Source organism: Mesocricetus auratus, unplaced genomic scaffold (genome assembly GCF_017639785.1).
Source record: "Mesocricetus auratus isolate SY011 unplaced genomic scaffold, BCM_Maur_2.0 Super-Scaffold_100009, whole genome shotgun sequence".
Classification (NCBI taxonomy): Eukaryota; Metazoa; Chordata; class Mammalia; order Rodentia; family Cricetidae; genus Mesocricetus; species Mesocricetus auratus.
In genome coordinates this window covers 59,293,593-59,316,191 of record NW_024429193.1, presented here as the reverse complement: position 1 = coordinate 59,316,191, position 22,599 = coordinate 59,293,593, and the positions used below count along the sequence as shown (strand labels likewise).

At 48.0% G+C, this 22,599-nt stretch overlaps 1 protein-coding gene across 1 annotated transcript; it reads left to right on the top strand.

The window, feature by feature from the left end:
• Positions 1-2,528: 2,528 nt before the first annotated feature.
• Positions 2,529-21,048, top strand: Gja5 (gap junction protein alpha 5). Its single transcript, XM_013123772.3, has 2 exons — positions 2,529-2,641; positions 18,028-21,048. Exon 2 carries the CDS (start codon positions 18,061-18,063, stop codon positions 19,135-19,137), a length of 1,077 nt encoding a protein of 358 aa, XP_012979226.1. The 5' UTR covers positions 2,529-2,641; positions 18,028-18,060; the 3' UTR covers positions 19,138-21,048.
• The last annotated feature ends 1,551 nt before the right edge of the window (positions 21,049-22,599 follow it).

The window sequence follows — 22,599 nt, the reverse complement described above, 5'->3', positions numbered from 1 at the left end:
TAATTAAAAAGAAAGTAAATCTTAAAAAAAACAACTTAGATAATTTTTCTATCCTTCCAACTCAAAATTTAAAAAATTATGAAGTGTTGTCTTTGCAGTACCATTTTAATGCGTGGAGCCCACCCTCAATGCCTCTTTCTAGGACTCTTTTTCACACGAACATGAGTAGGAATGGGGAGGACACAACAGAATTTCTATTCTACCCCCAGTCCTTGTCAAGACTTCTTTGTAGGGTGTTAGGCATCTACCTGTGATATTCTCTGGTTTGTGGTGACAGTCGTACTGGGTCCCTTTAGAAAATCACTCCAGACCTACAACTTGAATGACATTTCCCTTACTTTTGTGAGAATCCTTGCCTTAGTTCCAGAGAGAGGCTGGCAAGAAATACACCATGCTTCCAAAGTCCTTCTAAAACCCCTTATTTTGGATACATCACAATATGCTCTGCCTTGTGCCATGCTGAACCTTGTGTATGGCTTCCCGGACGCAGCTTCCTGGCGTCTCCAATGACTCACCTACTGTCTCCACTGATAGATTCTCCATCCTCCAGGTAGGATGGTAGTCTTCGCCTACTATTCCCTAGACTGTCTAGCCTTGTGAGTGTGCCTACTTATCTAGGCATGTCTTCCCTTCTAGGTAGCCAAAGCAAAATGATACTCTCTCGGTATCCCTGATGACCTAGGTATTAATTGCTGGCATTTAGTTTCTGCTTTAGCAGCCCCATGATCTATAAATTAATATTCTATTAAACCTTCCCGACTTTCAGATCATCCCCAGGTGAGACTTTCTAGGATCTTAACTGGCTGTCTTTGGCTAGAGATAATAATGTGTCTCCAAGTGTCTTGTGTGGAGTGGCTGGGAAGTAGGGACAAAGTCACACTATGGGGACAATCTGGAAAAGAAACTGGGTCCCAGGACTCTCTATGTTAGCTTCATTGGCTGAACTCTATCCCAGCCATGGTCAGCCTGGGGAGGGAGGGGGCAGGTTTCATGCTGTGCCATACTGTGCTGTAACTGTAGTCATACACATTGTACCTCCCTGTACTAGCCACTAGTCTAAGTCCTTACAGACCCTTGTCAGTTCTAGTGACAACCCTGAAAAGTAGAAATTATTGCCTCCAGTTTACAACTGAAAAGCCTGGGCTCATGGAGGGTGGCTTGCGCAGTGTTGCTCTCAGCTATCAAGTGGCAGAGTCAGGACTCAAACCCACACAGGCTGACACAGGACATTCTTGCAAAGGAACGTGTGGCCAAGAAATCAAGATCCTGCATTTGTCTTTATCGGAGCCATTTCCCTGCTCAGTAAATGAAGCCCTGCGGTCTGTCCTATCCTGCTGGTCCTCAGCTTACTCAACCACGGAAAACAGGTCTATTTGTGACTGCGTCTGATGGGGAAGGCACTGGGTAGATGACGCATGGAGCAAGAGGCAGATCTGTGTGCTGGCCTGGCACCTGCCGCCCACTGTGGTATGTGACACTGTAAAGAAGTCTAGACTGTCCCTCAGTTTCCCTGGCTGAGATTCTTGGCCCCAGCTGTCATATCTGTGGGCTCTTAGTCATTGGTTTTTCTGACTTCAGTAACCCCCACTTTTGACATCTGTCACAGCCTCACTGGGCTTAATGCTTAAACAGAGGGATTGATACAAGACAGGAGAGGAGAGGCCTGAGGTGATGGCTGCAGCATGGTGTCAGAATCTGCTCTCCTGTGACAAATGATATACTAAGATCTCTCACTGGTTCAGCTACACCAGGGGCATCTGTACACTTCTTTCGATTGCCCAAGGAGGTGAATTTTAGCATTGGCTGAAACTTTTGAGCCTAACCTGCCTCTCAACCGATCCTGTTACTCAATTTCTTTGACCCTCTGTATCCTCAGGAGCATTGCAGAAAAAAATGCCAGCTTGTGAGAAGTCAGAAACTGGAATGATTAAATGGAGTAAAGCAGGCCACATACGTGAAGCCCCTAGCCCAGTGCCCAGGCACACAGACGATGCTGTCTTCTGGTCGGAGGGGGAGAGGGAGAGGAAAGAGGGCAAGCCCCAGGTCAAGGTCTTCCAACGATTCAGGATAAGCCTTGTGTCATTCTGGGTGCCAAGCAGCTGTGGCTTGGGAGAATTACGTTTTCCCAGGCTCTTCGAGGGCTTGCTGGGTGGATGGTCACCTTCTCTTATGGCCACAGAAAAAGGATGGGGCAGAGGGAATTTTCCTCGGGGTGCTTCGGGAAAGCAGAATTCTGAAGCCTCCGGCAGAGGGGTGAAGACCCGGGGAGGCTGTGCCTGAGCCAGTTGAGAAGTGCGCTGACTGCCAGGACCAGGACAGCCACCGGGATCGCCGGGGAGAGCAGCCTGGGGAGAGGGGGCAGGGCGCTGTCTGTCTCGGGGTTGGGACGGGAGGGGGGGTGGCGAGGTGCGGGGAGGGAGATGACTTTTAAATGAGTGTAAAATTCTAAGAGCGCAGAAGACAGAAGGGAGGGAGGAAAGGGGTGGAGAGAGAGAGGAGGAAGAAGCGGGAGGAGGGAGGGTATAGGACACCGATTAAAAGAGGGTGGGAGGGAGCAACTGACGGGCTCAAATGACAGTGGGCAGTTGAACGGCAGCCAGAGCCTGAAGAAACCAACGCCAGGGAGGAGGAAAAGCAGCAGGTAAGGGTGGACTTGAACTTTAAAAGCTAACACTGCACATCAGCGGGAAGTAGCTCAGAGACCGAGACTTGCCTCTCCAGAGGCTGGATCAGAAGCAAGTCTTCCTCCGCGTACCTGTGATTCCCTACCCGTCCCTATTCCTGCCCTAGTGAAGCTTGGCTAAATTAAATAGGAAGGCTGGCAAATCTACTGATTCCTGGTCCCACGGAAATGCGAGTGGGGCCAGGGCCCCTCGGGTCACAGGCTGCCCCTGTGGAATTGCCGTGCTCTGGGGGCATCTTAAGAAGTGGGTCACTAGTTCATTTCCAAGAACTTTCTGTAAGTGGGAATTAGCCCTTTAAAAACAAAAACCAGCAGTGTTTTACAATGTTTTCTCTAGGCATGGGATCTCTTTTTTGGAAATGCTTTCCATGGAGTCTAGGAGAGCACTTTGGGTTTTTTTTTTCTTTCATAAGGCATGTTGGACAGTTTAAAAATATTCTCTGCTTAGCTTCCTGCTGTGTAGCTTGCCCCCACTGTTCAGTGGTCATGTACAAGAATCCCGGTCGCCCCTGAGGTCAGGTGAAAGAGACCTTGAGATCCAATCCGAGGGAGGAGGCCTGGAGGGCTCCATCCTACCTGAAGGCAGCAGAGCGAGGCAGCGACTTCTGTCAGTTCCCTCCTTTGCTTCTGATCATGTGGCAATATAATCCAGACTTGGGGGCTCGGAAACCTGGGGCTGGTCCCCTAAGTAGCTATGTGACCTTGGGTGTGACACTTCCTCCTTCTGGTTCTCATTGTTCTCCCATGAAATGTTGGAAGTTAGAGGGACCCTCTCTGGTCCAGTTAGTAGCAACACCATGCAGAACTGATTCCATGGGCTCCAACGCAACTCAGAACCAACTATAAAGCATCACTCGACACAGGGTTTCCATTCTTCGTTCAGTTGGTGCGCTCCCTTCCCAGTGCCCCATCATCATGTCCATCATAGGGATTCCTGGTGACTCCTCAGCTCATCACTAACCTGGGTGCATCCTGGCCAGGGTTTAGGGATAGCACGGCCAGACCGGCCTGAGAGAAGGATGGTCAGTGGGAGAGCACTGGACAAAGGGCCAGGGGACCTGAAACCCAGAGATGCTCACCAGGGTGGAGACCAGGGCTGCTGAGTGCGGGCAGCTTCTTGACTGGCCCCGCCCTGTGGCTGGCAGGCACACCAGCTTGACTTTCACAGTAGCGACTTAGGTGGCCTCCATCTTCCCTAGCCATTGTCCCCAGAGTCTTAACCCAACCCAGAGCCTGATTCACTGCTCTCTAGGGACAGACTCTGGACTTTGTACCTTCCTGTCAGGTCTCCACCCCACCCCTGGGGCAGCAGAGCCATTTGGAGCCTACAACTTGTGACTGTTCCTCCAGGCCCTTTCCTCACTCAGCAGCTGAGGAGTCCAGTGCAGAGTGGAAAACCCCAAGAGGGATGTCCTCCAGGTCCTGTGTTTCCTAGACAGGTCATGTTCACGGAGCCACGGCACTCACTAAGGGGGGGGGGGCTCTGTCCCGAGGCTGACCTGGAACTCCAGTGGTGTCTGGCCATCACTAAGTGTGGGGGGGCTCTGTCTCGAGGCTGTCCTGGAACTCCAGTGGTGTCTGGCCAGGGTCCTGTTCTCATCACTCCTGGTGCTTCCCTTTAAGCATCTCCACAACCCTGGGTTTGGGCACTCACACTGGTCCTGCCTCCCCTCCTCACCTCAGCTGGCTGCGCTAGGAGGTGCAAACAGCAGAGTCATGGACTCCTGCAGTCACCAAGGCTGTCACGGTGCCACCTGGTTTCTGGGGTACTGGTTGACCACATCTCTGGGGATTGCCAATTAAAATGGGACAGGTGAGCTATGTCTATCACTCAGGACCAGAAGTGGGAGACTTGTAGCCCCTCGATCAGGAATCTGAGGTCAGGCTCTCTGCCTTCCAGGGAAGGACTGTTCCACAGGGGATTTCTGCAGCTGTCTGTGTGAGCTCTGTGAATGCCCGCAGGCATGGCTCTGGGCTCAAGGCCTAAGCCAGCCAGGAAGGAGAGATGCCCATTTTCCTGTAAGAAAAGCCGACTTCCTTCCCATTGCTGGAAGAGACTGACCTGTGAATGGTACCTTAGTGCCACTTTCTGAATCAATTGTTTCTGACATATTAGCAAATAATGGGCGAGGAAAATGCAGTAATCCATTCACTTTGATAAATAAAGGGAGCTTTGCTGTTTTGGAAGCAGAGGGATTGAAATAGCGCAGAGGGACATGACTGTCTAATTCGGATGTACGGTGTGTAAATTAGCTGTGTGACTTCAGGGAAATTACTTAATGTCTCTTATCCTCAGCTTCAGTAGGAGGAAATCTTCTGTGAGGCTTAGTAAGCATTGCACAAAGCCAGCTTACTGTTGCCCATTGAACACTAGGGTCTGAGTACATGAGTACAAGTACTCAACACACCACTGAGCTACATCCCCCAGCCTGCTATCTTAAATGGCTATCACACGCTGGCTGTTCAGTCAGCAATAGAACAACATAGCCTACTCCTGCAGACCTGGTCCTCAGCCCCAGGCTCTCTGAATTGTATCTCATTTGATACAAAAGCCTTTTCTTCAGTGAAGGACAGTGTGGCACCTAATCCTGAGAAGGTGCTGCTTGCTTTTATCACTAGAGGCTTCCGCCTGCTTGCTGACCATGCTTGCTGACCTCTCAGCTAGGAGTTAGGGGGTCTGATTTTTCTCTTGACTTTGCCACTCACCTGCCAACCTCTCATAACTGGGCAAGTCCCAGGCTCCCCAGGGCACCAGCTTAGGATTGTCGGGCCTTGGCAACCATTGCATTTAACTGCTTTTCTTTAGACCAGTGCATTGTGGTTCAGGGAAAGGAACACGTCTGTCTAAAGGCACAGCAAAGCAAACATCAGAAGCCAGAAAGCGCCTCCATCATGAGACGCTAACCCTGGGCGCCTAAAAGGACTTCCAGAGTCCCAGTGCCAACCTGGAAATTTCCCAGTTCAGACCTTCAGGAGAAGGCGGAAGTAGCCAGCTGAGACGTCTCTGATCCTGGTTTACAGTAGAGAATTTCCTCTCTCTCTTTCCAGTAGACCTGGTCATCTTGGATACTCCTTTGCCTTCAGCTGCGAGCACATTCAAAGCGCTTTAGTTCTTCAATCCCATGATGCATTCTCAGGTGCTAAAGACACGTGTGAGGCAAGTCTGCCTCAGGAACAAGAGGAGCCTGACCTGAGCAGGCCTACCTTCACCTCTCTGCTTCCTCAGTCTTACCCAGAGGGTCCTGATGCTTAAACAACCATCTTATAGATGCATGCGTGTCCTTCCAGTCACCCATGATTTCCTTGTCCCTGAGACGGTACCTGATGCCGTGAGAGCCTTGTAGTGTCACTAACCTGTTAGTTAGTCCACTAACTAAATAGTTGATGGTTGATGGTTTTTCCTGGAAAAATCAGAAAAGAAAACACTATTTGGCCTTCGTGTGCCAAATAGTGTTCTAGATGCTTCCACATATTCATATATTGTTTAGTGCCCATGATTAAACATTCCCACTTGTTTTCTGAGCTGGAAACTGAGATCACACTCAACTAGAGAGCAATGAAATTGGGGTCCTGGCCCCAGTATTTCTTAGAAACCATGAGTCCATCATCTAGCTATGACTGTTTCTGTTGACCTTGTTAAGAGGTGACAGCCATGAGACCTCAGAGCATGCTGTTTGGCTAGCTGTAAGTCCATCAGACAAGACTGCCACAGCCAAGGGCACTTACTGGCTAAAAAAGGAAGAACTTTCTATACGTGAATTGTGACCAATGGTGGCAGTTGCTGAAGAGCTGTGGCCCCTGTGGGCCGAGGCCCCTGACACAGTGACTAATGCTAGGAACAGCATAAGCAAGAACTGGACTGCCAGTGAAGCAGAAGGTATCAGAAGAGATCCCAGGCTTCTTGTGGGACTGGATAAGATGAGCAATGCCCTGCTCACCTGCTGAGACTGGTATTCTAGACGCAGGTTTGTTATACTCCGTTGGTCTTCGGAGTTTTTGTCTTTCCCTTTATAAAGACATGAGGGAGTGTGGACTTTGAGATCAGAGTGGTAAGAGTCAGGTCCCTTTGCTGCATTTGCTAATCATGGGACTTCAGACCAATTACCAAACCCTCGGACCTCCACTTTCTCTTCTGTGAAATGGAATAATATGACTGACTTTCCTAAGAGAGCTAATGGATGGGTTTTAAATTATGGTGTGTAAAGAGCCGTGCACATGGAAATCCATCTTGCTCCCAGCGGTGCTAATGTTCCTGTGGTCCCTCTTCTATAGTTGTCTCATATAAAAATAGGATTGAGTCTGGGAGATCTCTGTCTGCAGCTGTAAGGGTCTGTGAATCTATTATAAGACCATAGGAACAATAAAGACCTTTGAGTATTTTCATAAATAGAGTTTTCATTCCTATTGTATCAGAACTAATCAACTCCCGTGGGGTAATTAATAAAGACATCCCAGTATTTTGTTGTGAATTAGTATTTCTGTACACTACCCAGTTCTGACTACTCCTTTTTAACATTTTAAGAAGAAAATGATTGTTTTTCCCAACACAATTCTTTCTTAACTTTGCATCCTCCCTTCACCCTCTTGGCTTCAAAACAACAGTGTTCTGGCAGGTGTCTCTGAGTCCAGCAATCTGTCCTTGCCAGAATAAAATAATTAGATTTTAAAAGGAGTCAATTATCTGCCATCGGCTTGAGTAGGAGGAAAACTGAATCCCATCCATCTGTCCCTTTCCTCCCCCCTCACCTCTGTCTTCCTCTCCCTTATACAGTAATCAAGGTTCAGGGATGCTGGCCCCTAGTCACCTGCTAATGCTGAGGAAGTAGCTCACGGCGCATGCCCAGTAGCCACTGTCAGGTGCCAGAGCATTCCCTCGAGAATTTAAACCTGAAATGTAAGAATTACTCCAACCACTTAAGTCAACTCCCAGTGTAACAATTGTCCCGTGAGCACCCAGTCACCCCAAACAAAGTGGCAACTGTCCCATGAGCATCCATCCAGTCACCTTCTATAAAAGCAGCCAGCTTCCCCTGGTGAGGCTTTGTCAAGGAAATGCAGGACAGACGATTTAGATGGTCATTAGCACAGTTTTTAAGACGGAGCATTGCTGACGGGTGTTCTAGGGTCTGTATTTGATCCATGCCACCTTTTACTAGTGGTGTGACCTCATTCTGAGCTCTAAAAGGGGATGAAAATGACTTCTGTTTCCTTAGGTTGGTGTGAGGCTCAAAGCAAAACAATCTGTAATGTTTATGGGGTGTTCAGCTCACAGAAATATGTTAGTATTAGATCACCATTGTCATTGATATTCAGTGTGTGTGTGTGTATGTGTGTGTATGTGTGTGTATGTGTGTATGCATGTGTGCATGTGTGTGTGACACTAGATAAACTAGGAGATGTAGTCGAGAAATTCGAGGATAGTAAAGATGATTACGATATCTGAGTGTTTAGACTGGTTTTGCATGGAATTCTTCCCACATATTTTCAGGGACCACTACTAGGAAAGGAGAACTCGGAAAACTGCGCAGGAGTGAATGAGTACACATCGCTCTGCGGCGACGTTTCTGCTGGCACCTTACAGCTGCCTTTGCTGTCTGGCACAGCACAGTCACTCAGTAAACACTTTATGCATGAGCTGAACTGGCACACTACTGTGCCTGAGGCATTCTTTGAGAAGGCCCTTTGGGTCCCTTTACAACAGAATTCTCTTAATTGGGAAGCAAGTCATCCCTTCTCTGCGCTGCATTCCACTGTATGGTGAGCGAGCGGACTTGCAGCAGAACCCCAGGGGATTGTTATCATTACTATGAATAACAGCCTTTATTGAGAAACAGAGATCTATAAGATACTGTCCAGAGCATGTGTCACTCTCCAGAATTAGCCTCTGTGGAGTGCTCTTATAATCTAATTTTGACATACTTGGGAAAGTTTCCCAGTAATCTGAGGGGAGGGGGCATGAGGAATAGTCCACAGTGACACTGTCTACTGTAGACTGAGTGGTCCTGATAAGCCAAGCAGAGGTCTCTCTCGCAGGCCGAAGGAAGTGGCTTCCATCTCCTTAGTGTTCTGTCAGGAGGCAGGAGTCCCTAAGCCAGCTTCCTGGGAGGCTGGCCTATGGGCATGTAGAATCACTCCTAAGGGGAACTAACTCTTTGCATTCATCTTGCCCTTTGCTTCAGCAGGAGAGAAAGAGCAGTCTCCACTCATTTGGCACTCGGTGTTTTGAGTCACGTGAATGCTATCCTTCATCCATTGTTGTTTTATACCACCAGGAGCATGGTACAACATGGGAGGGAAATCCTTGTGGAGACGGCAAAGAGAGACAAGGCATGGCCAGCAAAGCAAATAGCTCTTAGTGTGTTTGCAAGACCCCAAAGACTTTCCAATGCACCTCAAGGCTCAGCTGCTGACTTGGACACACAGAAATTGTCATCAGACATTATATTAGAAAGTTTGCTACATGTGACCCCAAAGAATAAAACCGTCACCAAAGAATACAGATAAATTCCACTTTGTTCATTCATAATATGTACTCCCTCTTTTTTTTTTTTTTTTTTGGTTTTTACAAGACAGGGTTTCTCTGTATTGTTTTGGAGGCTATCGGTCCAGCCCGGCCTTGAACTCACAGAGATCCACCTGCCTCTGCCTCCCGAGTGCTGGGATTAAAGGCATGCACCACCACCGCCCAGCAATTCATAATATGTACTCTTGAACAGGAGAGATGAGGGTGCAATTCTGGGAAGCGTGTTGGGGGACACCTGCTCCTGTGGTCTACGTGGATTACACTGCAGCCATTGCTAAAGGAGTGATGGAGATTACGAACTGTGTGGTTCTTAATATGCAAACCCTCATGGATGAGGCAGGGCTGCCTGCTCAGGGTCTGCCCTCAAAAGCAAGGTGTGTACTGGGCATGGTGAGCACATGAATAGAGACTTACTCTGAACTCTGAGGCATGACCTCCAGTGTCTTCCACAGTCTGACCCCAGCCTCCCAGGCAGACTCCCTTCTCTTGTTTTCTTTGCGCCCAAAGCTAGGCCAGTTCTCATTCCACCGAGTTCCTTCTTGCAGTTCTCTCTGTCAGAAATGGCCTCATCTCTCCTGCATCTCCTTCTCTACTCCTGCATCTACTTCACTTACTAAGGCTGCCTCCTCCAGGAAGTCCTCTTACCCACCCACCTGCTCCTACTTTCCCTTCTAGCTAAGGGCAATGCTATTTCACTTGTGTGTATGGCACAACACACTTAGTTTTTAGCCTGTTTCTGACTTTATTTGTATTACTCCACAGGACAGTGTTTCTTTAACGTAGAGTCATATGGACCTTTGGGTCTATGAGTTCCAGCACTGGGCTAGTGTACGAAGACGGTAAACATTCAAGATGGAATGAGTTATGCTTTCCTACATACTTTCCCCAGCACTATATATAGCGTACGATACATCAGAGTACAATAATAAATAAGTGCTTGATTGCATAAAATCTGACCCCGGGCATTATCACTAAACAGCAGAATCATGTCTGAAATCACTCAGCACTCCAACACTCATGGGAAGAGACCTGAGAATTGACGAGCTGCATGCTGGGAGGGAAGACAGAAGGAGACTCAGTGGCCTTGTACTCCACTGTCCAGCAACTGAAGCCCGGCTCTGCTTCTTTAGTCAGTCTTTGCTTCTTTAACCAACTCAACTCACCTCTAGGTTTCCCCCTCTGCAGAGCAGGCACTAGTAATCACGGAACAGAGAGTGTGAGGATCCATCACTTATAGCAAAAGCTGAGTGTCTGTAATCCTGAAGGTGAGATTCAGCCTTGAGTAGAGAAATGTGGTCCTTGCTTACTGAGTCCGCAGGAGACCGCTGAGAAGCTCATTCGAGAGGTGAAAAGTGTTAGTTATAGCACTGGTTCCAGGAAGGAGATCCAAACCTCCTTAGAACCGTTTTGTGAAGTTGTTATTTGTGTTACTTTTCTTGCTGCTGTAAAAAATACCTTACAAAGGCAGTTTATGGAAGGAGGACTTGCTGTGGCTCACAGCTTAAGAAGAGATAATGTTTGTTATGGAAGACACGATGGTGCGGTGTGTGATGGTGTGTTAGTTAGTGTGATAGTTGGGGTGATGATGGGATAGTGTGATGGGGAGGCTGAGGCAGTGGGAGAGTGTGGTGTTGGGATTGTGTGAGGGTGGGGGCAGGAGACGGTAGGCGGGTGACATGTTGGGATCACAGTGGCATGGCGGGATGGGGAAGCGGTGGGAGTGTTCCAGTTGGCTACTCTGTTGGTGTGATAAAACACTGAGCAGAAGCAATGCGGGAAGAAAAGGGTTTATGTGGCTCACACTTCCATGTGACAGTCCATTATTGAGGGAAGTCAAGGCAGGAACTTGAAAGCAGGAACTGATACAAAGGCCATGAGGAAACACTGCCTATTGGCTCCCTCAGCTTGCTTTCTTACACAATCCAAGACTATCTGTCCAGGGCTAGGTCCTCCCACATCAATTATTAATCATGAAAATGCCCCACAGACCTGCCCAAAGGCCAGTGTAATGAAGGTAATTCCTCAATTGGTGTTCCCTTTCCCAATCTATCTAGTTCGTGTCCAGACGAAAACTAACCGGTACAGGGAGGTTGTCTGGCCATGTTTTGTACAGTCAGGAGCAGAGAGATGCTGGTGCTTAGTTCACGTTACCCTCTTCCCTTTTCATTCATCCCAGGACCTCAGTCCACAGGACAGGGCCATGCCTATTCAAGGCACTTTTCCTTCATTGATTAGAAACATTTTCATTCTTCTATCTATCTATCTATCTATCTATCTATCTATCTATCTTCATCATCATCATCATCTATCTGTTCTCTCTCTCTCTTTCTCTCTCTCTCTCTCTCTCTCTCTCTCTCTCTCTCTCTCTGTGTGTGTGTGTGTGTGTGTGTGTGTAGTCAGAAGCCAATACCAGGTGCCTTCCTCAATCTGTCTCTGCCTTATTCTTTGAGTCATGGTCTCTCGAAGAACCTAGGGATCACTAATTCATCTAGACTGACTGTTCAGTAAGCCACACAGATGCTCCTGTCTCCACTTACCTAGTGCTGGGACTGTCGTGCACACTGCTACACCTGGCCCTTTTTTAAGAAATATTTTTATTACTATACTAAAATTGTGTGTGTGGTGTGTGTGTGTGTGTGTGTGTGTGTGTGTGTGTGTGTGTGTATCCCTTGGAATTCAGAAGATTGTGTCTGATACCCTGGACCTGGAGTTACCAGCAGTTGTGAGCTGTCTGCTGTGGTTCCTGGGAACAGGATTTGGGTTCTAGGGATCGCCTCTTTTAGCGTAGAGATTTTACAGACCTGATCAGCTGCTGAGAGCTACAGAACACAATTAGTTATCCCTGGCCCTCTGAATGGCCCTGGTCCAACAAGACCCTACGAACCCGGTAAACCAGATTCAAGCTCCCATCGAATGCTCCATTAGCTTCTTACCCTTCCTTAGTGTATTAACATCAACACTGCTGCATTAGCATGTTGTAACACTGTGTGCTTTGCTGAAAGTATGTGTTTAACTCCTCTCTGTAAGGAAAACAAAGGGAATTATGTCAAGCAAAAGCAAAGAATCTTTGCTTGACCTCCCTTCATGCCTAGATGACAGCAAGCACTCTCCCACTCCACCCCCCAAAAGACATGAAATGGAAGGACAGAGTGAAGGACATCCTAGGTGACAGAAAGAAGAGCAGCTGAGACAAAGATGTGGAAAAGCATGGTGTATGTATACGCCTGGAGAACTGGGCGTGAGGGAAGCAGTGGGAAAGGATAGAATCAGACAGTGTTTGAAGGGTCTCAGGATAGACGTGAGTTTGAACGTCTAAGTGGTTCAAACCAGAGAGGACCGTGTCTGAAGCACTGAAGGGAAGTTACCATTGTATTCACTGAATATATTCATGGCATGGGCAACTTCCTTTGACCACTCCACACACACACACACACACACACACACACACACACACACACACACACACACACACTTCCTGCCGAGAAACAGATCATATCTAGAAAGCATTTCGTGTTCTGAACACCCAGTAGCTAATCTACAAATTTCTTTGGCTGAGGTTTGTCTGGGCCCCAAAGGGACTCAATGTTGCCATGATATTGGCTGCAGCCATGGCTATTTCACATTAAGAGCTGAACAACTGGTACATGGCCACAATTTAAAGTTGTTCTGATATCGTCTGAAGGTCAGGAGGAAGTTATAAGTGAAAGGTCCTTCATCTTGTTCCCTCTGCCAGGGACTGGGGGTCTGCCTCATTCCTACACCTCCCTAGACAATGTCTATTACTGCCTCCTAATGAGACATCCTTCCTGATACTGTGTTCCCATTTTTCATATGATTTTTTAAACCTAGGCATTTCTACTTCCAGGTGTCACCCCTGGACCACAAACAAGGGACCCACAGTCAAACCCCTTGGCAGATCAGACCAAAGTGTTACAGTGGTTGTCTGGAATTATTTTTATACTTCCTTGGGGACTAGTATGGAATGAGTGGCAGAGTGAAAAGATCAAGAGAAAATTCTTCCAGGATTAAATGTGGAATGCTTGTCCCAGATCCTGGAAGAATATGCCATTTATTTTTATTCCATTTAAATGTTCATTTTCTTCTCATGTCTCCTCCCTTTCTGTTCTTCCTTCCATTTCTCTTTTCTCTGTTGTAACACACTTTCCCCTCTTTTCCTTTTTCCTAACTACAGTCTAGTTGGCAATGGCTTTGGTTTTTGTTTGCCACGTGCTGAGCGCTGTGCCAGTGCTGTTTATATGTCACCCGGTAGACATGTTAGCTGAGTCCCAGTCTCTCCACCCACTTTGTGGGTGAGGTGGTAGAGCACTGAATTACTCATTTAAGCTCAGCATGTAACAACAGGAATTTGAAGTCTGAACAGCTCCTATACCTGTGTTCTCTTAACTAGCGATTATTTCTCCATTTCCAGCTCCCTTTCTCATTTTCATTTTTTAAAGATTTATTTTATTTTTAATTATGTGTGTATGTGGATACAAATGCCCACAAGAAGTTAAAAGAGAGTCCAGGTCCCTTGGGGGTGACAGATGGTTGTGAGCCACCATGTGAGTCCTAGAAATTGGACTTAGGTCCTCTCTAGGAGCAACAAGTGCCCTTGACCACTGAGCCACTTCTTTGGCTCCATCCATCTGGGTGGTTCAGCTTGCTAACAGCACACAGGCGAGGAACAAGCAATTGGCTTACCTTTGGGCAGCGAACACCAGTGCCTCTTATTCCTCTGTTGCTCAGCTAAGATCTACTGAACACCTACTTTGGGCCAGTCTCTGAATGACAGAAGAAAAGGCAAGAGACTCTGTTCTCAAAATCTCCCTGCTGGGGAGAAGATAAGATGCGCTGGGTGGAGAATGAGTGCCCTGAGCATCGCCAAGGTAGCAGAGGAGGAGGGAGCAGGGAAGGCAATGGCTGGGTCAGTGGGATTCAGCGTTGGGAGCAGGGGTATGTCAGAAGTAGCTGGTAGGAGGGTGTCTCAGGTACTGTTCTGCTGCTGTGAGGAGGCACTGTAACCAAGGCAGCTCTTACAAAGGAAGCATTTACCTGGGGGCTTGCATGCTGTTTCAGAGGGTTAGTCCATGATCATCATGGTAGGAAACAGACAGGCGCCATGCTGGAGCAGCAGCTGAGAGCTTTGCGTTGTGATCCACAGGTAGCAGAGTGAGACTGGGCCTGGTGTGGCCTTTGGAAACCACAAACCCTACACCAGTGGCCCACCTCCTCCTCCCAGGCCACGCCTCCTCCAGGCCACGCCTCCTCCAAGGCCACGCCTCCTCCAAGGCCACGCCTCCTCCTCCAAGGCCACACCTCGTAGTCTTTCCCAAACTGTTCCACTAACTGGGTGAAAGATTTCTCTACTCCGTCTCTCTGCCTACACAGCAAACAAAACCATGCCAAACTGAGAATTAAAAGACCAGGTTTAGTGAGCAAAACTCTCCTGGGTGGTCTTCCGTCCCCCCCAGAGGAGAGGGGGAGAACGAACAGGAAAACCATATGGCCTTTCCTTTGAGAGGCTGTTTAAATATCCTGTAGGTGTGGTCTTGAGCATCTGTGGGGCTTCCTGACATTGGGCAGAGTTTGGAGTGAGCCCCGCCCACTGCCCTCCTCTCCCCAAACTCCACCCGAATACTAAGGCCAACCATTCAAGCCTATAATGTTGGGGGTCATTCTCATTCAAATCACTACAGAGAGCATCTGGGAATCTAGTGGGACTTGGTATAGATGGACAAAGCAGATTTCTTAGCAAACGGAGCCACAGTTGCAATGGCTGTACCATATCACTGACATGACAAGAACAGCGTTGTCATATTGCCTGAAACTTATGGGAGCTGAAGGTGGGGACCTACTGAGAACCCGTGGTACCTTTAAAGTGTCCCAAGTGTGCTTGTTGGCTGTCTTTCCACACAGCTGATGCCCTGCAGCCAGTTCTGGTCAGTGGAAACACCTCTGGAGAAGCGGAGCTTGCTACCCTCGCCATCACGCCTTATCTCCTCCTCCACCTCAGCTTGCCTTTTGTAGTCATAAAAAAAAATTCTGCCTACTAGCCATGCAAAACACATGGAGTGTTTGTGGTGTGAATCTCAGTATACCACATGTTGCTAAAATGTTTAGGTTTATCCAGTAAGGAGACACAAACCGCAACTCAATGATCCCACGTGGAGTTTATTGGTGGACGGGGAGGGAAAAGGGGGGTGAGAGGTAACCAACCCGTGTAGAGCAGAGAGAGATAAGATATGAGACAGAGAGAGAGACAGAGTAAGATGAGAGTAAGAGTGTAAGAGGGAAAGAGAGTAAGAGTAAGAGCAAGAGCAAGAGCAAGACAGCGTAAACGGGCAGGGGTCAGTCCTTTAAAGGGGTCCTTTGCACCTGCCTGGTTCTCACAGAACTCTGGGCTGGCCAGAGTGTTGCCTGAGTGCATCCTGCCAGGTAACAGGGCAGGCCAGAGTAATGCCTGAACCTTTCACCACATTCTTCGCCCCACTGGATCCCAGGTCCTCTGGTACAGCTCCTCCTTGAATGAAAGGAAACAGATTCAGCTAAGTAAGTGCTCAGAGGCAGATGGCAGACTCCTCACCTCCTGTCCCAACTCCAGCATAGTGCCTGGACTGCTGGCACCACAGTCATCTGAAATGCTTGTTGCAAATCCAGATTCCTAAGAGGCTGCCCCTTTAGAAATAACGGAATAGAAATGGTTGGGTAGGGAAAGGAGCTGACTAATTACTTTTCAGGAATTAGCTTTATTAGGGGAAAGGTTCTGGAAACTGTGATTGGGCCTTGAGGTAAGGGAGCATTAGAAAGGAATGGTAGAGGGCTAGAGAAATAGCTCTATAGGTAGAACATTGGCTTCTCTTCCTGAGGACCCAGGTTCAGTTCTCAGCACCCCCTATAGTGGCTCACAAAATCGGATGCCCTCTTCTGGCTTCTGCAGGCATCGCATACACATAGCGCATAAGCATATAGGCAAAACATAATACATGCATACATACCTACACAGAGAGAGAGAGAGAGAGAGAGAGAAGGAAAAGAACAAGGCAGTCATACAAACAACAAAACCAGGGTTTAAAAGGTACGACCCAAATAACAAGCTTTCTTAAGAGGGTTAGCTTAAAGAGAGAAGAGAGGGGCTAGAGAGATGGCTCAGTGGTTATGAGCACTTGCTCTTCTTGCAGAGGACCCAGGTTCCATTCCCAGCACCTTCATGGAACCTAATAATCATCCATAACTCCAGTTCCAGGTGACCCAGTGCCCTCTCCTTGCCTCCGTTGGTACTAGGAGCACATTTAGTGCACATATATACATTCAGGCAAAACCCCTCATAGACATGAAATAAAAACAAATCATTTTTAAAAGAAAAGAACATGGGGTAGCTGTTATGATAGAAGGAGAGTGAGGCTGGTCTAGAAGAGAAAGCCTAAGCAAAGGAGGTGTCTGGTATTTATATCTTTCTGGGGCGGCAGGACCTTGCCTATTACATGGTCTAGTTTAGCATAATGTACATGGAGGAGCCAGGTGCTGGTTAGGACCATTAGAGACCTGCTGTTAGACCACAACACACGTCTTTTTAACTCTCCATCCTAGAGATTGGGGGTAGGTGGGATCTGGGCCTCCTAGAGAGACTGATGTCTTCAAGGCACAGGATATGAACTATCACACTTCACCTTCTGCAGTAGAATGTCTGGAGGTAAGACATGGACTCTACATTGTAACATACACCTTATACCATTTCTAGAACCTTCACATGGATGCTGTGACTGACTTGGTTTAGAATTCCCTCTCTAACTTTTGAATGGGAGGGCATTTTTCAGTACATTTGGCTTTAAGAAAATTACACTGTCCTCGTTTTTGAAGTATTTTGTGTGTGTGTGTGTGTGTGTGTGTGTGTGTATCATTGTGTGTTTGCATGAATTCATGTGCATGCAGCAGCCTATGAGGCCAGGATTCCCCAAAATCGGAGTTTCAGGAGGTTGTGAGCTGTCATGTGGGTGCTGGAAACAAAACCTGGGTCCTCTGGACCAGCAGCAGCCAGAACTCTTAACTGCTGAGCCGTCTCTTCTGCCTCTGCCCTCATTCAATGTATGTTTTTAAAAAGTAAGTTACTAAATTCACCTCACCCCCAATCCCTTCCCTTCAATTCCTCCCTTTTCTCCCCACCACTATTCCCTCCCAACTTCATCGGCTCTTTCTGACTAAGTCAATCGTTTGCACACTGCTAGTTTGTGCAAGGGGAAGTGTCATCTACTGCAGCATGGTAGCTTCTCGGGGCAAATCTCTGAAGAAAACTGTCTCTTTCTTGTCCAGCAGCCATCAGTTGCCAATAGCGCCTCATCTAGGGGCGGGGCTTCAGCCTCTGTCAGTTCATGTGTACAAAAGTGGGTCAGGTCAACTCTACTCAGGACCTGACTCCAGATGCCCAGGCCACGTCACAAAACACACACACACACACACACACACACACACACACACACACACACACACACACACACACACAGCCTCTAATAATTAAAGGGCATTTTTTGGACATGCATCATTTATTTTAAACCATCCATCCATTACTTTTGTTTTTGAGATAGGCTCACGTGTAGCCCCGCTAGCCTATAGCTAACGTTCTACGAGACCACGGGGAGCTTGACCTCTTGATCCCCGCATCCTCTGCCCAAGTGTTCCGAGTACAGGTCCGCACCACCATACCCACAAGGTTGCGCTTTCGTACAGAACACATTGGTATGGATGACTGCCCCAGAGCATGATGGGACCTTCTAAACCTCTTGAAACATCCCTCACAGACATCTTTTTCTCTCTGCTCTGTTTGCAGAAGGTTCGGAATCGGTCTCCTAAGTCTGGCAAGATGGGTGACTGGAGCTTCCTGGGGGAGTTCCTGGAGGAGGTGCACAAGCACTCCACGGTCATTGGCAAGGTCTGGCTCACCGTCCTGTTCATTTTCCGAATGCTGGTCCTGGGCACCGCTGCTGAGTCCTCCTGGGGAGATGAGCAGGCTGATTTCCGGTGTGATACCATTCAGCCTGGTTGCCAGAATGTCTGCTACGACCAAGCCTTCCCCATCTCCCACATTCGCTACTGGGTACTGCAGATCATCTTTGTGTCCACGCCTTCTCTGGTCTACATGGGCCATGCCATGCACACAGTGCGCATGCAGGAAAAGCAGAAGCTGCGGGATGCGGAGAAAGCCAAAGAGGCCCGCGGCCCTGGGTCCTATGAGTACCCGGTGGCCGAGAAGGCAGAGCTGTCCTGCTGGAAGGAAGTGGATGGGAAGATTGTCCTCCAGGGCACTCTGCTCAACACCTATGTCTGCACCATTCTGATCCGTACCACCATGGAAGTGGCCTTCATCGTGGGCCAGTACCTCCTGTATGGGATCTTCCTGGATACCCTGCACGTGTGCCGCAGGAGCCCCTGTCCTCACCCAGTCAATTGTTATGTTTCAAGGCCCACAGAGAAGAATGTCTTCATTGTCTTTATGCTGGCTGTGGCTGCACTGTCTCTCTTTCTCAGCCTGGCTGAGCTCTACCACCTGGGCTGGAAGAAGATCCGACAGCGCTTCGTCAAGTCCCGGCAAGGTATGGATAAGCAGCAGCTTCTTGGTCCCTCCACCAGCCTGGTCCAGAGCCTCACTCCTCCCCCTGACTTCCATCAGTGTCTGAAGAACAGGCCAGGCGAGAAGTACTTAAGTGACTTCAGTAATAATATGGGCTCCCGGAAGAATCCAGACACTCTGGCTACCGAGGAAGTGCCAGATCAGGAGCTTATTTCCAGAGAGGGTTTCATCCACATGCAGTACGGCCAGAAGCCCGAGGAACACAATGGAGCCTCTCCGGGCCACCGCCTTCCTCCTGGCTACCATAGTGACAAGCGCCGCCTTAGCAAGGCCAGCAGCAAAGCAAGGTCAGATGACCTATCAGTGTGACCGTCTGAGGGAGCCTCAGTCCCAGAAGGGATCTCGGGACGCTGCGACAGGGAGAATCAGTCTCTCACAACAGTATATTCTTCTCTCAGCCCTGCTGGGCTCCTTCCGGTCCGGGTCTGGATGGCATTGCTCATCAATTCTCAAAATTACAGTTTGAGGGTGTTCTCAAGGACAGGGCTACTCCTCAGATCCCGTCCCTCCTCATCCTCTCCCCGTACACACAGGGAAGCCTTTCACTTGACTTATTGAATAGGATGAAGGCAGGGATGGGAGTCATGGCAAAATCTGGCCTGGAAGGACAGACACGAGGATTCAACACCAGCAGCATACCAGATAAAACCCCCCACGTCTTGGCTTCTTTGGTACTATGCCCATCTTTTTTGGGGGGGAGGGGTGAGTCCAAGGTTCTCAGCCAATTCAGAGTATTCATCAAGTAGTTTACATTATATCATTCCCTCGAATCTGTTGTTTCCATGGAGTGGTGGCGAGCTGGTTGTGGACTGCCCTTGGCTACATCTCCCTCCTCCCAATCATAAGGAGGCACCCTTGGGTCTTGGCCAGCATCTGCCTTACAAGTGCCTTGTTTTGTGCCTTTGGCAAACATCTCACGTTACTGATGTTATAGCCTTTCTGCCAGGAGAGTCACACGGCTCATAAGGGTACCAAGACCTCCAGGGAGTCACTGTGCACACCAAAGTATCCCTGGAAGTGTCACCGCCTGCCATCCTGCAGTCCCTTAAGTTCAACCTTATGATAGAAACCATCCTTGCCTACCTCCTTGGCAGTTCACCCAGCATTCCTCCACAATCTTCAGAAACGGGAATGTCCAAGAAGCCACCATCCTCTCTTGAATCCTGGCCAGTTTACCAGCCACCAAGTTCAGTGGAATTTCCCCAGGATTTGGCGAAACAAAGAGAGCATTGTGCTTCTCAGGTTCTCCTGGGAAAATACAACTCTGCTGTGAAGATGAAATTTTTTTTTAAATGAGAGAAGACACTGGAAAACCATTTTCTCTCCTATGTACGTCTTCCACTGCCTGAATGTCAAGAAGAGGCAGGTAATAGCGACCACAGCCCCAGATCTCTCTCTTAGAAGAATCAAGGGCACATGGAAGAAGGAGGCGATCTCCAGTTGTTTTGGACAAGGCCCTTATATAAATTCCCATGTTTCCTAGGTATCCCTAGGAAGATTACCAGGGGAGGAGTGCAGAAAAGCTCTGCCTTCCTCAGGGACTAGGTGTCTCCCATTTTTTTTATGCAGATGAAAGATGCTCAGAATCAGATACCAAGACTCATAGATACATTGCTACATGAAAATAGATCTTTGTGTGCGCATGCTCATCCATGTGTGTGTATGTACATATGTGTGTGCATATGTGTGTGTGCATATGCATGTGTGTGTGTGTGTGTGTGTGTGTGTGTGCGTGCCGATAGAATGGTGAGGAAAAGTCCTAAAGAACGGTAAAGAGATGTGTAGAGAAACTTGGGTCTCCCTGCCTGCTTTTCAGTTGTCTGGCAGAAAGGCAGAGCTTGCATCAGGCTAAGGGACAGGTGTGAGAAGTCAGTACAGGAGGGTGAAGGCTCAGAGGTCAGTCTCTGCCCCCACCTGTCTCTGGGCCCCTCTGCTGGCATTTGGATGCTACTGATGGGTAGAAAGAAAGGCTTGGGAGCGAAGTGACAGGTACTCGGGAAAGCATGACGGCTGTTCCAGCCCCCAACACATTTCATCCATTACCCGGCACTGACATTACCACTCTCTGTTCTTCTAGTTATAAGATGTGTTTGCTTTCTGAAATGAGTGTTTTTGAATTTGAAAATCTGAGACCAGCCTTTAATAGTGAGGTTTTCAGAAGGGAAAAAGGAAATGATATATGTAACATGTTTTAAATAAAAATCTGCTTCTACACGTTAACTCTGGTTTGTGTGTCCTTTGGACTGTGACTTGAAGAGGGTGGCAGAGTTGATGGGGAAGGCAGAGCGTGGAGCCCCAGCTGCTGATTTACATCTGGCCTGCTGGGAGGCTTTGTTTTTCTCACCTGTAAACTGGATCTAGTAATATCTGTTCCGTTTAGCCTGCGAAGTGAGAGACGGCTTGGGAAGAGAAGAGCAGATTATTTCAGACTTAATAGTTTGCAATCAAGTGGTAACTGTTGTTATTATTTTCAATGCAGAGTGGTTGAGAACCCAAAGTGTTAAGGGATGGTTCTAGAACATCCCCTTTTGGGGCTCACAGTGTGATCTACCAAAGGTGAACAAATGAACTCATGTGAAGAAAACAATTAGGGGGAACCCCAGGAGATGGCTCAAGGATAAGAGCACTTGATATGCAAGCACAAGGACTTGAGTTCAAATCCCCGACACCTGCATAAGAAGTTAGGCATGGCCATTGGTTTGTAAACCTAGCACTGTGAGGTTGGAAACAGGTTGCTAGCCACCAGCCTAGTTCTGGGTTCAGGGAACAGAGGGTGATAGGTTAGGGTATCTAATGTTCTCCTCTGGCCTGTGTGTATGTGTGTGCACCCTGCATGCTCACACATGTACCACAGATTCCCACATGCACCACACACTCAGGCATGTACCACAGGTACCACACAGTCACATACTGTGGTGGTTTGGGAAAAAAGGTCCCCAAAGGGAGTGGCATTCTTAGGAGATATGGCCTTGTTGATGAAGTGTGTCATCCTGGCTTTTGAGGTTTCTTCTATGCTCAAGATACCACCCAGTGTCATGGACCACTTCCTGTTGCCTGCAATATGTAGGACTCTCAGCTGCTTCCCCATCACCATGACTGCCAACATGCCACCATGTCCCACCATCATGGACTGAACCTCTGAACTGTAAACTGCCACCCCAACTAAGTGTTTTCCTTTATAAGAGTTGCTGTAATCATGGTGTCTCTTCACAGCAATAGAAACCCCAAGACACATACCTACCTCCATACACATATATGCATTACATTCTCACACACATTAAACACATACTCCATATACATGTCACATACATATATCCCACATACACAGACACATACACCAAACATTCATGTACATAATCCACACATATATACTCACTCACTCACTTGTACACATATACCAAATATATAATACCCACTCACACACAGATACAATTAGAACGTTAATTTTTATTGATTCTAAGAACCGTAAGTCTCCAGAATGTGATACAAACAAACAAATGCACATGGGAGAGACCAGACCTGGACTCAGGCCTTGGCTGGTGTGATAGTTCAGCTTTGGTAACATGCATGCTTTGCAAGCATGAGGATCTGAGTTCTAGCCACAGAGTCTATATTTTAAAGAAAAAAAATGGGGCATGGTGTCATGTACTTACAATCCAAGCACTGTACAGGTAGAAATAGGCAGATCCCTGGGGTTCACCAGCCAGCCAACAGAGCCTACATGGCAAGTTCCAGGCCAGTGAGTAACTGTGCCTCAGAAAACAAGGTGAA